At 39.0% G+C, this 13300-nt stretch overlaps 1 protein-coding gene across 1 annotated transcript; it reads left to right on the top strand.

Annotated features, from left to right (window-relative positions):
- Window positions 1-10681, top strand: LOC101852134 (UPF0600 protein C5orf51 homolog). Its single transcript, XM_005089531.3, has 7 exons — window positions 1-203; window positions 2975-3111; window positions 4447-4540; window positions 5857-5909; window positions 6631-6759; window positions 8116-8275; window positions 9927-10681. The coding sequence occupies exons 1-7, from the start codon at window positions 110-112 to the stop codon at window positions 10385-10387; spliced, it is 1128 nt and encodes a 375-aa protein (XP_005089588.1). The 5' UTR covers window positions 1-109; the 3' UTR covers window positions 10388-10681.
- Window positions 10682-13300: the final 2619 nt, after the last annotated feature.

Below are 13300 nucleotides of genomic sequence, written 5' to 3'. Positions count from 1 at the left end.
TGAGGGATGAGCTCAAGCATGAAGCATTGCTATGAGAGCCCTTCCCAGAACGCAACCTCGCCTCCGCCCCCTCATGACTTCCTCTTCCTCTCTCTCTCTGTTGTAAACAATGGCTACTGGCAACACCGACGCCAAGCAAGTCTTGGCGACTTACTGCGAGTCGTTGCTCGGTGAAATCCGAAAACAGAAGCAAAATACGGGTGGTATGTGCTGATATTGACACATTCTGTATAAGATTTCTTGTGTGGACTTGATATTTGTGAACCCTCTTTCGGGAGAATTTCCACATAGCCTAGTCCAGTCGTCATAGTTCATGCTGTACTGCCAGAGTACACTGTGTAGCGTTGCTACTCGACTATAACAATAACATGCGGCTAAACGTAGAACGACGCACCTGCCTGATTGATTGGCTGCTAATTTTAGTAATGTGATGTCATCACATCCTGGCCGCTGATATGCTAAAGAATCTCTAGATCTACTACACTACACGCTACACGGTCTTTGGCTTTGGGCTTGGGGATACCGCATGGAACGACATGTTGGGTCAGTTGTTTGACCTATTCATCTATTATCCATATCATTATCAATGTGTTTCGCACTGTAAAATTTCACAATTGCGGCTAACTGCAGCACCATGGGGGAACGTTTTCCGGCATATATACCGAAATCATGGCTTTTGAAAATAAGCTTTCCAACTTTTCCAGTTGGCCACCTCTGTTCTCACCCGGAGTGAAAATAGTGCAGGCGAGTCTTTTGGCTATTCTCACCCGGTGCGCGTTCACCATTATAGCCTAGATCTAGGCCAACAAATTTTGCGTTCACCCTAAACCACAGAATTTTACTCTGTGATAACAGAAAAATTGTAGAATTCTGTGCCGTGAACAAATGTTCCATTACAACTGTAGCCTACTAAAAGCGTACAATTTTGTCTGTGGGCAGTGGAGAGAGAGAGAGAAAGAGAGAGAGAGAGGAGTAGCGCGAGAACTTCCGGTCAAAACAAAATGGTGACCCGTGTAGTTCGGCTCGATTCGAAAAGTTAAATAGCCGTGGCATCTTTGTAGACAACCAAATTAATTTACTTTTGTGTTTTAACATCATTTTTAAACTTTGTTTTGGTCAATTTGATCATCCACACCGATAGACTGTATTCAGAAAGAGACAAAGAGAGAGAGAGAGAGGGGAGGAGTAGATCTTGCGAGAACTTCCGGGCAAAACAAAATGGCGACCCGCGTAGTTCAGCTCGATTCGAACAGTGAAATAGCCATAGCATCTTTGAAGACGATCAAATTAGCTTACTTTTGTGCTATAACGTAATTTTTTCTTGGCTTTTATCAATTTGATCATCCACACCTATAGACAGTATTCCAAAATGGGGGGCTCTCGTGGCCTAGAGGTTAAGGTGTTGGCCTCTCATTCAAAAGGTCCCGGGTTCGAATCCGGGTAGTGACCGAAAAATTTTCTTCTCTAAAATTGTCTCCTTTCACCTCCTTTCCTGCTCTCTAGCAATATTCTGTCGTCTGCTTTCGTCTCCTCTTTCTGCCCCCACCCCCTCACCTCCTTTGCCCCCTCCTCTGGGCTCCTGACTCTTTCTGCAGCCTTTCTACTGCTACTCCTTGACTCCTTCTTACAGCTGTCTTTCTGCCACACCCCTGATCTTCTGGTAGGAAAGATCTACACCTAGCCTTCTCGGACAAGGGCGAAAAATCTCGGAGGGCCCGTGTGCAAGTTGCGCACGCTAAAGATCCCTTGGTGGTCTAAAATCGATAAGAATAAGAGTAGGCTTCGGCCACCACCCGGGCAAAATTCAAAATTTCCTACCAACTGAAAATATTAGGTGTGTCCCGCGCGCTCATATGACCTATGCAGTTGCGAGCGCCGTAAAACACTTTACAAAAACAATTCCAAAATGAGGAAAAGCAGGTCTTGTTTCTCACCGGGTGAGAATAGCCTACGCTGGCAAGTCTCACCCGGGGTGAGAGGTAGATCGTTTTTCTATTCTCACCCCGGATGAGAATAGCCACTTCCTTTCCAGTTTGGGACAAATTGTCGACTTCATAAAAATTTCGGAAGTAGCCATTCTCCCATTCCACAGTTTCTGGCTCTTTTCATTTAGTTAGGTTGCTGGTCTTTCTACTGTCTCAGCTTGCCTACTGGCCAAAATGAGCGTTACCCGCCCTCTGAAATAACCCAATTAGATCTATGTCACGGTAAACATTACAACCTCGATGGCAAGACCACTCTGTGATTTGCCCTGGTTTAGCCGTACTTTACAAATTGTGGTTGGTTTTGTCATCTTTGGCTCATGTTTGTGGGTCGTTTGGACAAGTAAGCATGTCGCGGTCAAACTTTAAGGAGTGATTTTGTCAACAACAACAACAGAAAAAAAAGGAAATTCATTCTGTCATTTAATTATATTTATAAATGTAGATATGACGCACACAGATAATAGATGTAGCAAACAGAATTAATTTGAGGTCCCGAATTTTGTCTTGAACTTGAAGTTGAAGGCCTATATTATTCTAACACACACAAAGACTTGACAATTCGTGCATAGCGAAGGAAAAAATCGGTGACATCGATGGTAGATCTAATTACATGAAGGCCTATAGATGGCGGCACATTTCGTTTTACTGATGTAGCCGTGGAGAGAGAGAGAGAGAGAGAGCGCACATTAGGAGGAGTGAAGGCGTATGACCTCTCAATGTTTGTCACACTCTTGTGACCCGCTATTTCCGGGATGCCTTGATAGTCAAAGCAGACTTTGTGCTGCTTAAAAGCAAGAGAGGTGAGCAGAGTAAGTCTGATTCCCTTAAATGACTTCTCTGTTGACATCCACCCCTTGGTGTCATATGACCATATGCAGTTGCGAGCGCTGCAAAACCCCTACAAAAAAACCCAAAAAAAGTTAACCAGATTTCTCTCTGTTTTGCCCTAATTTTGTCTGTGATCCATTACTGTTTGTTGTTGTTTCCAGATGACAATGAGAAGGACATTGTGCTGTCTCTCTATGAATACAAGTGTCAGTCCCTGTGGGAGGAGATCAACAGCTGTGACAACAGTGCCCTTGCTCAAGAGTCCAATGTTGTGAAATACCTTCAGAATATTGCTCGGGTTAGCATGAAATGTTTACAATTTGATAATTTTTCGTTATATGATCCGATCATTCCGGTATGTCTTTTTACCAAAGCTCACCGAAACTAACTGAAACTCATCGAAACTCACAGAAACTAACTGAAACTCATTGAAACTCACAGAAACTAACTGAAACTCATTGAAACTCACCGAAACTTACTGAAACTCATCGAAACTCATCGAAACTCATCAAAACTGACCAAAACACCAAAACAACGCTAGCTAAGATTATTTAAATGTTCTTTTAATAAACATTGTCAAAATTCTCAAAAATGACAACACGAAACGTAGCGCTTTCAGTACTTTTAATTTAGTATGGTACTTGACTTAATCTCATTTTCGAATCATAGAAGTAGGAGGAACATTCATATTTATCTTTAAGATAAATGTTATTAAGGGGAGGAGCGACCCTTGATTTTGCAGATTTTGAGTCAGGCTATGCACATTGAGATGTTGGCTGATTTTTGAAGATCAACCAGTTCTTTGTTTAAAAATAGTATAGAAACAACTGAGAAAGTCTTTTTTCTCCTTCTGAATTGCCTTTGAACACATTAGGGTGGGTTAATATTGTGAATTTTCACAATTATTGTCGTTTTTCGCAAAATGTTTTTTTTTTGGCGTTTTTTTCCCTACTCCTTCCTTGGTTTCCATCCTTTTGACTTGAAACTTTCAGGACACATAGATGGCAAGGCTGCCATTAATGTAACAGAGAGATATTTGCGAAAAAAAATACACTTTTCCATTGGCAAGCGATTATGCAACCGAAATTTAGAAAAGGGTTTTTACACTTTGGGAAAATTCTCTGTTTTTTTTCTTTTGCACTTATTGAAAAAAAACTCACTGTTGTTACACTGATACGGTCTCGTTCAGGTATACCCTCACCAAATTTGGTCCGTAAATAAGAAAGCCGTAAGGATTTGAAATTTGTTGTTTATTTTCAAGATGGCTGCCGTTTCCATAGCAACCACTGCAGTTATTCCAAAATAAAAATGCGTATCCAAAGATTTTACTATGCCTAACTTATATGTGTACTTAGATTTGATCTCGGGCAATGAACATAGAAAATGGTCCTCAAGGGTCGCTCCTCCCGTTAAGAAGAGGAAGAAGAGGAAGAAGAAGAAGAAAGTGAGATAGAATGCTTATTAATAAGGATAGAACACCCCCCCCCCAAAAAAAAATAAAAAAATAAAAAAAAATAAATAAATATCATCCAACGTAAAATAAAAGAGAAAAAAGAAATGTAGAAGAGACAGACATGTAATATATAAAACAATATTTTGTCTGCAAACTTCAAGGTCTACTTTTTTTTTACAGCTTGTTTTGGATTCGACATACTTGGAAGAATGCACTCTTGTCAATGAGGAGTTCTCAACTCCAACAACTTGGACTACAATCAAGGAGATTGCAGGTACTGTTTTAACCAACTGTGGCTCTTTCATGATAAGGTCAAAGTGAATTCAAAATAGACTGAAAGATGGGCCTGTGTTTGTGGCTTGTCATATCGAACTCAGTTGAACCTTCTCAATATTTTGAATTGTCAATACCACATTGTTTAGATGTAAAAATGAATTTTGTTTTCTACATGTTTATCCTTTTTGTCCCCTATTATCTGAAAGCATAGTCTGTGTCAATGCCTCTACTTGTCATATTTTGTTAATATGGTGTGTCCCTCCTCTCTGTATTGGTGTTTGTTTAAATCAGTTTCTGGCAAAATGTAGATTGCTGCTACCTTGCGCTGACTCATTATGAACTGTAACTCAACTCAGCTCTGCTTTATCTTTTTTTTAGACTTAATCTTTCTGATGATATAATCTTAAGTTTAAAATTGTGCCAAGATTTCTACACACAGATTCTGTTTGCATTTGATGTTGGATTTTATTCTTAGTCTATAATGGTGGATGGTTGGCGGGTGCTCTGGTGTGGTTTGTTTCTTCTTTCCTATGAAACATCTATCATCCTTATCTCCCCTACTTCTTTTTTATGTTTGTTACTGTCTTGTAACACCTCTAATCTTCTGGCGCTCATATGACCTGATGCAGTTGCAAATGCTGTAAAACCTCTACTAAAACTAAACTAAGTCTATAATGTGAAACTTTGAATTATGAAACCTGTTATTGCAGAAAGCACTTATCATAACTCTCAAATTTCATGATTTGAAATATTGATTCTATTTTGTTTGTAGAAGACTAAGACCCCCTTTACCTTTTTCTGGTATTTAGTAATAGTTTCCTATTTGTTCATCCCCGTGTTGGCATGTCTTGCAGCCTATCAGAATGAAAATATGTGTCAGAAATTACAACTGTACTGGCTTGTTTTCACGAGAAACTTTTCTTATTGCTTGAACATATGAAAAGTTTTGGTTATGTGTATGTTAATTTTTAGAAAAAATAACATTCAAGGGTAATATAGTTTTATTTTGAAATTGAAATTAACATTCGAGGTTAATCAAGTTTTACACTAAGAGGTCTAGTCATCCACTAAAAGCATTATGGTTTCATCAAAGCTGGAGAATTTCAATTGTGTATGTTCTTGGGAATCAAAATTATTATAGACTAATTGATGTTTAGAAAACCCTCTCCCCAAATTTTTGCTGATTGTTTAGGTTTTCTATGAAGATTTTGTTGTTATAGGTCCTGCCTTCTTATTTTCGTTTGGAATTGTTTCTTGTCTCTCTGGTTGAATCGAAATACCCGGACTCAAATTGCAGGTACTGTTTCCTTTCAGGAATTTTAAACAATGTTGAAAAACTCGCTGAACTGGCTGTACCAGGCAAAAAGGTAAATATGTAAGGTTAATGAAATCTCTTCCTATGCTCCCTCTCCACTCCCCCATCCCACCCAATCCTTTCCTTGAAATATTTTGTATTTCTTCTGCCGGGTAAAAAAACGGGCAAAAATGCTGAATTTTTGTTGACATTTCATTATCTTTATCATTTGACATCTTAAAAAATTATTTCAGAACTTAAAAGGAGTTCAAAGTCAAAGGCACTACAGGACCTTCTTCAATTTTACCCATCCTTAATTTTGTCTCGTTTGTATTTTTTCACTCAAAATATCTTTTTAGGAATGATCTTGACTTTTAACTGAAAAGAAACAATGTCATTTTAAACTGTCTTTTAATTAGAAAAGGTCAGAAACGTTCCATGTATCTGGAACTTTTGGGAAGCGACACCCTTACATTCTCAAATTTAATGTTGGCTGTAACGCTGATATGGTTTGTTTGTTTTATGTAAAGTGTTTTGTACAATGTGCGACTAGAGCTGTGTGCATACAGGAGTACTGTAAAGTGGAGCTGCATTATTAATGTCATTTTTATTATAATTATAATAATAATAATTATTATTATAGCTTCTACATTATTGTTATTATTATTATTATTATTATTATTATTATATGATCTACATTATTATTATCATCATCGTTATCATCATCATTATTATTATTATTATGATGATTATTATTATTATTAATTTGCTTTTCTTTTGTCTCTAATTGTTAGCCAGTCGTGTCCCTTGGAGCGGAGATTGTAGAGTGTTTACGGTGGCGGAGAGGGGCTCTCTGTTACATGTACGGTTACACTCTGAATGAAGCACAGCCTGACCGGGGTTATCCAGACCACTACAAGCAGGTAATGCTTATGAATGTGTGTGTGTGTGTGTGTGTGTGTGTGTGTGTGTGTGTGTGTGTGTGTGTGTGTGTGTGTGTGTGAGAGAGAGAGGGAGAGAGAGAGAGAGAGAGAGAGAGAGAGAGAGAGAGAGAGAGAGAGAGAGAGAGAGAGAGAGAGAGAGAGAGAGAGGGAGGGAGGGAGGGAGGGAGGGAGGGAGAGAGAGAGAGAGAGGGAGAGAGGGAGAGAGAGAAAAAAGAGAGAGAAAAAGAGAAAGTTTATTTAATAAAAGAAAGAATATGTCTTTTGTGAAAGTCTGTGTGAGAAAGAATGTTTTTGAAAGATTGTTGTGTTTGAAAGTCTGTGTGAGAAAGAATGTGCTTGTGAAAGATTGAGGAAAAGAGAGTGTGTGTGAAAGAGAGAGAAAGAGTTTTTGTCAGTATATGTTCTTTAGAGCGGAGATTGTGGAGTGTTGAATTGGTGGAGAGGGGTGATCTGTGTGTGATAAAGTATTTATTGGTATGTGTGTTCTGTTATTGTTGCATCGATGTGCTTCTCATTATTAAAATTTAAAGAAAATCTTTTATATATCGAAACAAATTTCGTGCCTGAATTTGTCCTTTGAAATTATAAGGATGTGGTTCAGGGACATCCAAGCTCTTGACTATCAGTTTGCTTTTTTTGTCTCTAAATTAGTGTGGCCATGTTGATGTGTTTTTCTGGAACTAAGGAATAATTATTTTTGTTCATGAAAAGTCAGCGGTTTGCGTTTGTCTGGTGTGGGTTGTCCCTTCTTTCCAATCAAACATCTTTATTCCTTATCTTTCCTCCTCCCTTTTCTTTTGCTGCATTTTACTCTCTAGTAACACTTCCAATCTTTGGTACTTTATCTATTATCTATTTGTGGTGGTCGAATTTTGCTATTCAAAAGGCTTTTTAATGGCTGCATCGATCGACATGCGGTTTTCGCCAAAATATTCTTTAAAATATTCCCCAGATCATGGCACCCTTCGTTCTTTCAGTTTTGAGACAGTTTTGCTGCAAAAAGCTAAATTTCTTTATTTCGCCGATCGCATTTGTAGGTCGACGCTTCTGTCTCTGTAATTTTAGAAAATCCGGAAGTGATATTTCGCGAGGCGCATTTTGTTTTGAGAGTATAGATCTAGACCTTATAATTTTTTGTATCTCTCAAGATCTCAAGATTTATTGTCCCATTCCAGTAGACTGTAAATATATTAAGCTAATACTTTTAGTTGATATTAAAGCACCGATCGTTCCTTTCATCGAAAGGGGGCCCAGCTTGTATGATCTATTTGTGGTGTAATTGCAGTTTAACTCTTTCTAACACTAGAACAAAAATCTTTCATCAATCTCACTCAGTGCCTGGAGAATGGCGTGTCTGAGATACTGACTATGCTGAGCACCAGGGCGAACCCCAACTGGTTAAGAAGCCATGTAGCTCACAACACGGAGTCAGACAGAAGCCAAGAACAAGAAGTTGTCTGTAACGACAGGACTGCCGCTCGTCTGTTTCTTGAAGGTAAGGGTTTGATGCTGCAAGTTGTAGGCCTTGTGATGTGACTGGCTAACCCACGAAATATAAATTCTTAAAATTTTTATTTCGTGAGTCGATAGTAAATAATCCATTTCATAGGCTCGGTCAAAGACAGGTCGGAATGCTTGTGAAATGTTAGAAATAAATCCGAACTACCTGCTGGCTGCCTGCCAGGTTTCTGCATGGTGAAACTAAATAAGTTTTTTGCTTCTCCAGTAAAATTTACTCTGCTGTGGTCAGCTGATCTTATCACAAGGGCGATGATTTGTTCTTCTTCTTCTTCTCCTCATAGCCCTGTTAGAGCTCAGGGAGTGACTGACTGTAAGATCCTCTTCTCACAGTGCAGTTGATTTTATGTACATTACTGGTTTTGTTAAAAATATTTACATAGAATGCAGGTTCAATCCTTGCCTGACAGGGAGCCACTTGCTTTTTTTGAAGGTACTCTTTAAATTTGTACTGACTAGAGTAGCTTCAGTTGTGGGTTGGAATTAATATTTAAATTTTGCCCGTATGGCGGCCTGCTGGTCATTTTCTTTTTGCTCTAAGAACTGCCAAGAGATCTGTTAAAGTGTGAAACTTCCACAGGGGACCTCCAACAATTTTCGCCCTATCCCAAATGACTGGGTTCTCAGTTTTACCTATGCTAGGATCATGGGGGAAAGCGTAAGAAGGGAACACCAAAGATGACATGGAGGCGAGCGGTACAAGCGGAAATTGAAAAAGTGGGGACATCATGGAAACAGATAGAAAAGGATGCTAAGGACAGGCTTCGCTGGAGTAATGTTGTTGATGGCCTGTGCTCCACAGGGAGTTAAAAAGGGCAAGAGAGAGAGGATCATGGGGATTAGAAAACAAGAAGAAAGAAGGAAAAAAAAACAACCAACCCTTGTCGGGGATCAAAGTACAGACCTCCAGGCTGACAGACAAACACTATACCTGTTGAGTTACCGAATCCTCATGCTGCGTGTTGTTTTCATGTGTTAGATTTGATTTAAGACATCAGGAGTTATATTGTATTTGAGATGATAGTATTGTTTTTTTGGAGCACTTTGTTACTATCTTACTGAAGAAAGACAGCCTCCCTTGGTTATTCAGTGTCTGTGATACCTGATAATTTATTGTTTTAATTTTCTGTGAACCACGACCCAAACACTCCCGAACTTCTCCTCTCTGTGGGTGGTTGCAGGGTGCTCCCTTTCTTCCTTACTTTCCATCTGTTGTTTCTGACTGTCTAAACTTTTGTCCCAGCATGAATTGTCTGTTGTTGTTTTGCTGTGTTTCTCCTTATTTAACAACAAACTGATATAACAGTCACACAAGTGTGGGTAGATGGTAGGAGGGTGCCACTTCTTTATTCTCCCTCTACTGTTGTATCTGTTCTTCCCTCTATCCCCCCACCCCCCACCCAAAAAAACCCAACAAAAACCCTGACAAAAACAGCGAACAAAACAAAACACCCCCCCAAAAAAACAACAACAAACCAGCAACCAAAAATTAACTAAAAAAACACTACAACCTCCCCCCCTAAAAACCCCCCCAAAAAACCAACCCCTAACCCCCCCCCCCCCAACAAAAAACCCCAACAAAACAACAACAACAACAAAAACACAACTAAACCCTCCTCTTGTCACAGGTATCCTGAGCGACACCCACATGCTTGCCCTGATGTACTGTGGCGAGCTCTGCTACTGGCATGCCCAGGCCGTGGAGAAAAAGATCTTCCCCAAGTCCAGCAGCCCAGGCCAAAGCCCGGACACCTCTGCCTTATCTGTGTCGGATTTCCTGGCAAGGATAAATGGTGAAGTGGCTGAGGACAGCCCGTCAAAGTGCGTCTCTTCGTCAGAAAAGAGTGGGAAAAATTCAGAGTCTGATAGAACGGAGTCTTCAGAGGGGAAATCCTCGTGTGAATCTGAGAACTCCACAGGTCAGAAGTCAGATGTCAAAGGTCAGAGGACTCGGCAGGGTCAGGTTTACATCGATATTGGTCTGCTTTGTTTAAAGAAATATGTCGAGATTGCTCAAGGTCCTTTGTCTATTGGAGGATGGACCACAGATCAAGCCAAGAAAATTCTTCAGTATTTTTCAGATTCATGATATAATGTGTAAGCGTGTGTTTTAGGTTGGAAGTTTTGCATGTCTGGTGTGTGAATTGAAAATCACAATTGCCTCTTTCTTCTTGTGGGTATCTTATGCATGGAGCCTGTATGTGTGTGTTGGTTTGTATGTGTGTGTCTTTGTTGCTGTCTGTGTGTTTGCATGTGTGGGAGAGGGGGAGGTGACGAGAGAGAGAGAGGGAGTGGGAGATTCTTTGTTCTGTGAAAATTTCCTTCTGTGATGGAGAGAATGAAAGAGAAATTCACTGAATGCATGACGAATGAGGCTGAAAAAGATTAAAAGAATTTAATATAATTGAGAAGCTGATGCCAATGGGTTTTTTTATCATTTGGCAATAAGCATGCCTATCAACTTGCCTGACTTTTTATGTTACTCTATAGTAGTACTGGACCTATAGTCTATAGTGGCCTCAAGTTTGTGACTTTTATACTTAAAAAAAAATCCTGTAACTTTTTTGTTGTTGTGGTAAAGTGTTTTACGGCGCTCGCAACTGCATAAAGGTCATATGAGCGCGCGGGACACACCTAATATTTTCAGTTGGTAAGAAATTTTGAATTTTGCCCGGATGGCGGCCGAAGCCTACTCTTATCGATTTTAGACCACCAAGGGATCTTTAACGTGCGCAACTTGCACACGGGCCCTCCGAGATTTTTCGCCCTTGTCCGAGAAGGCTAGGTGTAGATCTTTCCTACCAGAAGATCAGGGGTGAGGCAGAAAGACAGCTGTAAGAAGGAGTCAAGGAGTACCAGTAGAAAGGCTGCAGAAAGAGTCAGGAGCCCAGAGGAGGGGGCAAAGGAGGTGAGGGGGTGGGGGCAGAAAGAGGAGACGAAAGCAGACGACAGAATATTGCTAGAGAGCAGGAAAGGAGGTGAAAGGAGACAATTTTAGAGAAGAAAATTTTTCGGTCGCTACCCGGATTTGAACCCGGGACCTTTGAATATGAGGCCAACGCCTTAACCTCTAGGCCACAAGAGCCCCCAATCTTGTCACTAAATCCTTTGAAAGTGATATGTTTCTTTATTAGTAGATGTTACAGGCTCTCAGCAAATTTTAGCGCTCTGAATTTCATTACATTGTTAGCAAATTTTGTTTGATTTTGCCCTTATGGCAAATTCTATTATAGAATCTAATTTTAGTAGCACTTTTACATTATTGGCTTGAAATCAATAATGTTGGGATCAGTAACCTTATAGAGCATAATTAGCAGCAATTTACAGTCTAAACTCGTACACTGTGAAACACACACACTGTGAACACATTTTCAGATCCTGAATTTTTTCTTATACAAGTATATGCGAGGCAGCGTGGTGGAATCAGGCTCTCGTCAATTTTTGGGCATGTAGAGTTATTGGTATCATCTTGAAGTTTTTTCACTTGTCTTTATTTGGATGAAAGAAATATCCATTAATCTTGAATAAAAGTCGAGATATTTGCGAATGAAAGACGTGGGGTTACCTGTTTTCAGAGGTAAAATTAGTGAGAAAATGGCCGCCAAAGATTAGTTATTTCCTTAGCTTAAGAGTCAGTGGTAACAGAAAATTAACATTTTTTTGTGCTTTTAATCGTTTTTCAGAAAAATCCACACAGAATTAGTTCTTTAATGGGCATGAAAGGTGTTGAGCCAAAAAACAAAAATTTGATAAAAATTCACAAACCTGTGGAAAAATGTAAGTTTCTTCACTTTGATAATTTTGACGAGAGCCTGATTTCACCACGCTGCCTCACATATTCTATGTATCTAAAATAAGCTCATACCAAAATTTGTACATGATGAAAAGATTTCCATGTTCTGCTGATTTTGCTATATGAGTGCTAAACTGTATGTTGTATCTGGAGGGCTACAAAAGTTTTACTGTATTAGAAAATGATACATCTTGTGTTTTATTTATCAATGTTGTAACTTTTTTTGTTTTAAATATAAAGGATTGGTTTATAAAACCTGCAGCTGGCCACATTGATATGTTATTTTAACTGTTTCAATGGCTTCAAGATCAAAGGTATATTTTAGTATTAGTCGATCCATTGGAGGAAGGGCCTGTGCTTTTCCTGAATATTCTATTTCTATCTGTCTTTCATCGTAAGGGATTAAAAGGTTTCTATCTGCATTTTGTGAGTGTTTCTAATTACGATTTGTTGTGGGTTCTCTGTGCAACAAACTATATGATGATCCGCTTTTTGTTCTGAAATGATCTTTTCTGCTGAGAGTAAAACACGCATTAAAAAAGGTTCTATCTGCTTTTGCATTTTAAATGAATAAACTTTGATGTCCAATATCTCAAAAGTACAAAAAATGCAAATAGAACTCTTTAAATTAATCACGTACCATACTTTATCATTTTATCTGTGCCATCCGCAATGTTCCATACGCAAAGAGCTGCTTGGCTCAGAAAACCATTTCACCTGTCTAAAGTTTAATCTTTAATACTTCTCCTGTAGCAACTCCGTAAGATGACGTTAAAGAGACTGCAAAACTCAGTTTTGTTAGCTATAATTATATGTGTGAACATACTGCATGGAAACGGAGCCTTTAGCAAAGCATTTTCTGTAACCAATTTAGGTTTACAGTGTGACACACAGGAGAAGTGTTGGAGTGGTTTCAGAAAAGTCATGACCATAAAATGTGGTACAGCCTTCTCATAACTTCTGACAAAAATTGTGGACTTGCTTTTTTTTTGTTGGATGTACTAAGTTTTTACTGATTTCAACAAGATAATTTTTAGATATTGTAGCTGAAATGTTAAGTTGATAATGAGTCTCGTGTGAAAAAAAAAATTACATGAGGCTCACATATGTCCATATGTGCACAAACTCTCTTCAGTTTGTCTTAAATGGCAAAGTATTTTGACTGTCATGGTCTGAAGTATTTAAAACTTGACGAACAATCTTTTATTT

The sequence above is a fragment of the Aplysia californica genome, unplaced genomic scaffold (assembly GCF_000002075.1).
Source record: "Aplysia californica isolate F4 #8 unplaced genomic scaffold, AplCal3.0 scaffold00006, whole genome shotgun sequence".
Lineage (NCBI taxonomy): Eukaryota > Metazoa > Mollusca > Gastropoda > Aplysiida > Aplysiidae > Aplysia > Aplysia californica.
The sequence above is the reverse complement of the archived record's forward strand: the minus strand, read 5'-3'. Positions and strand labels throughout refer to the sequence as shown.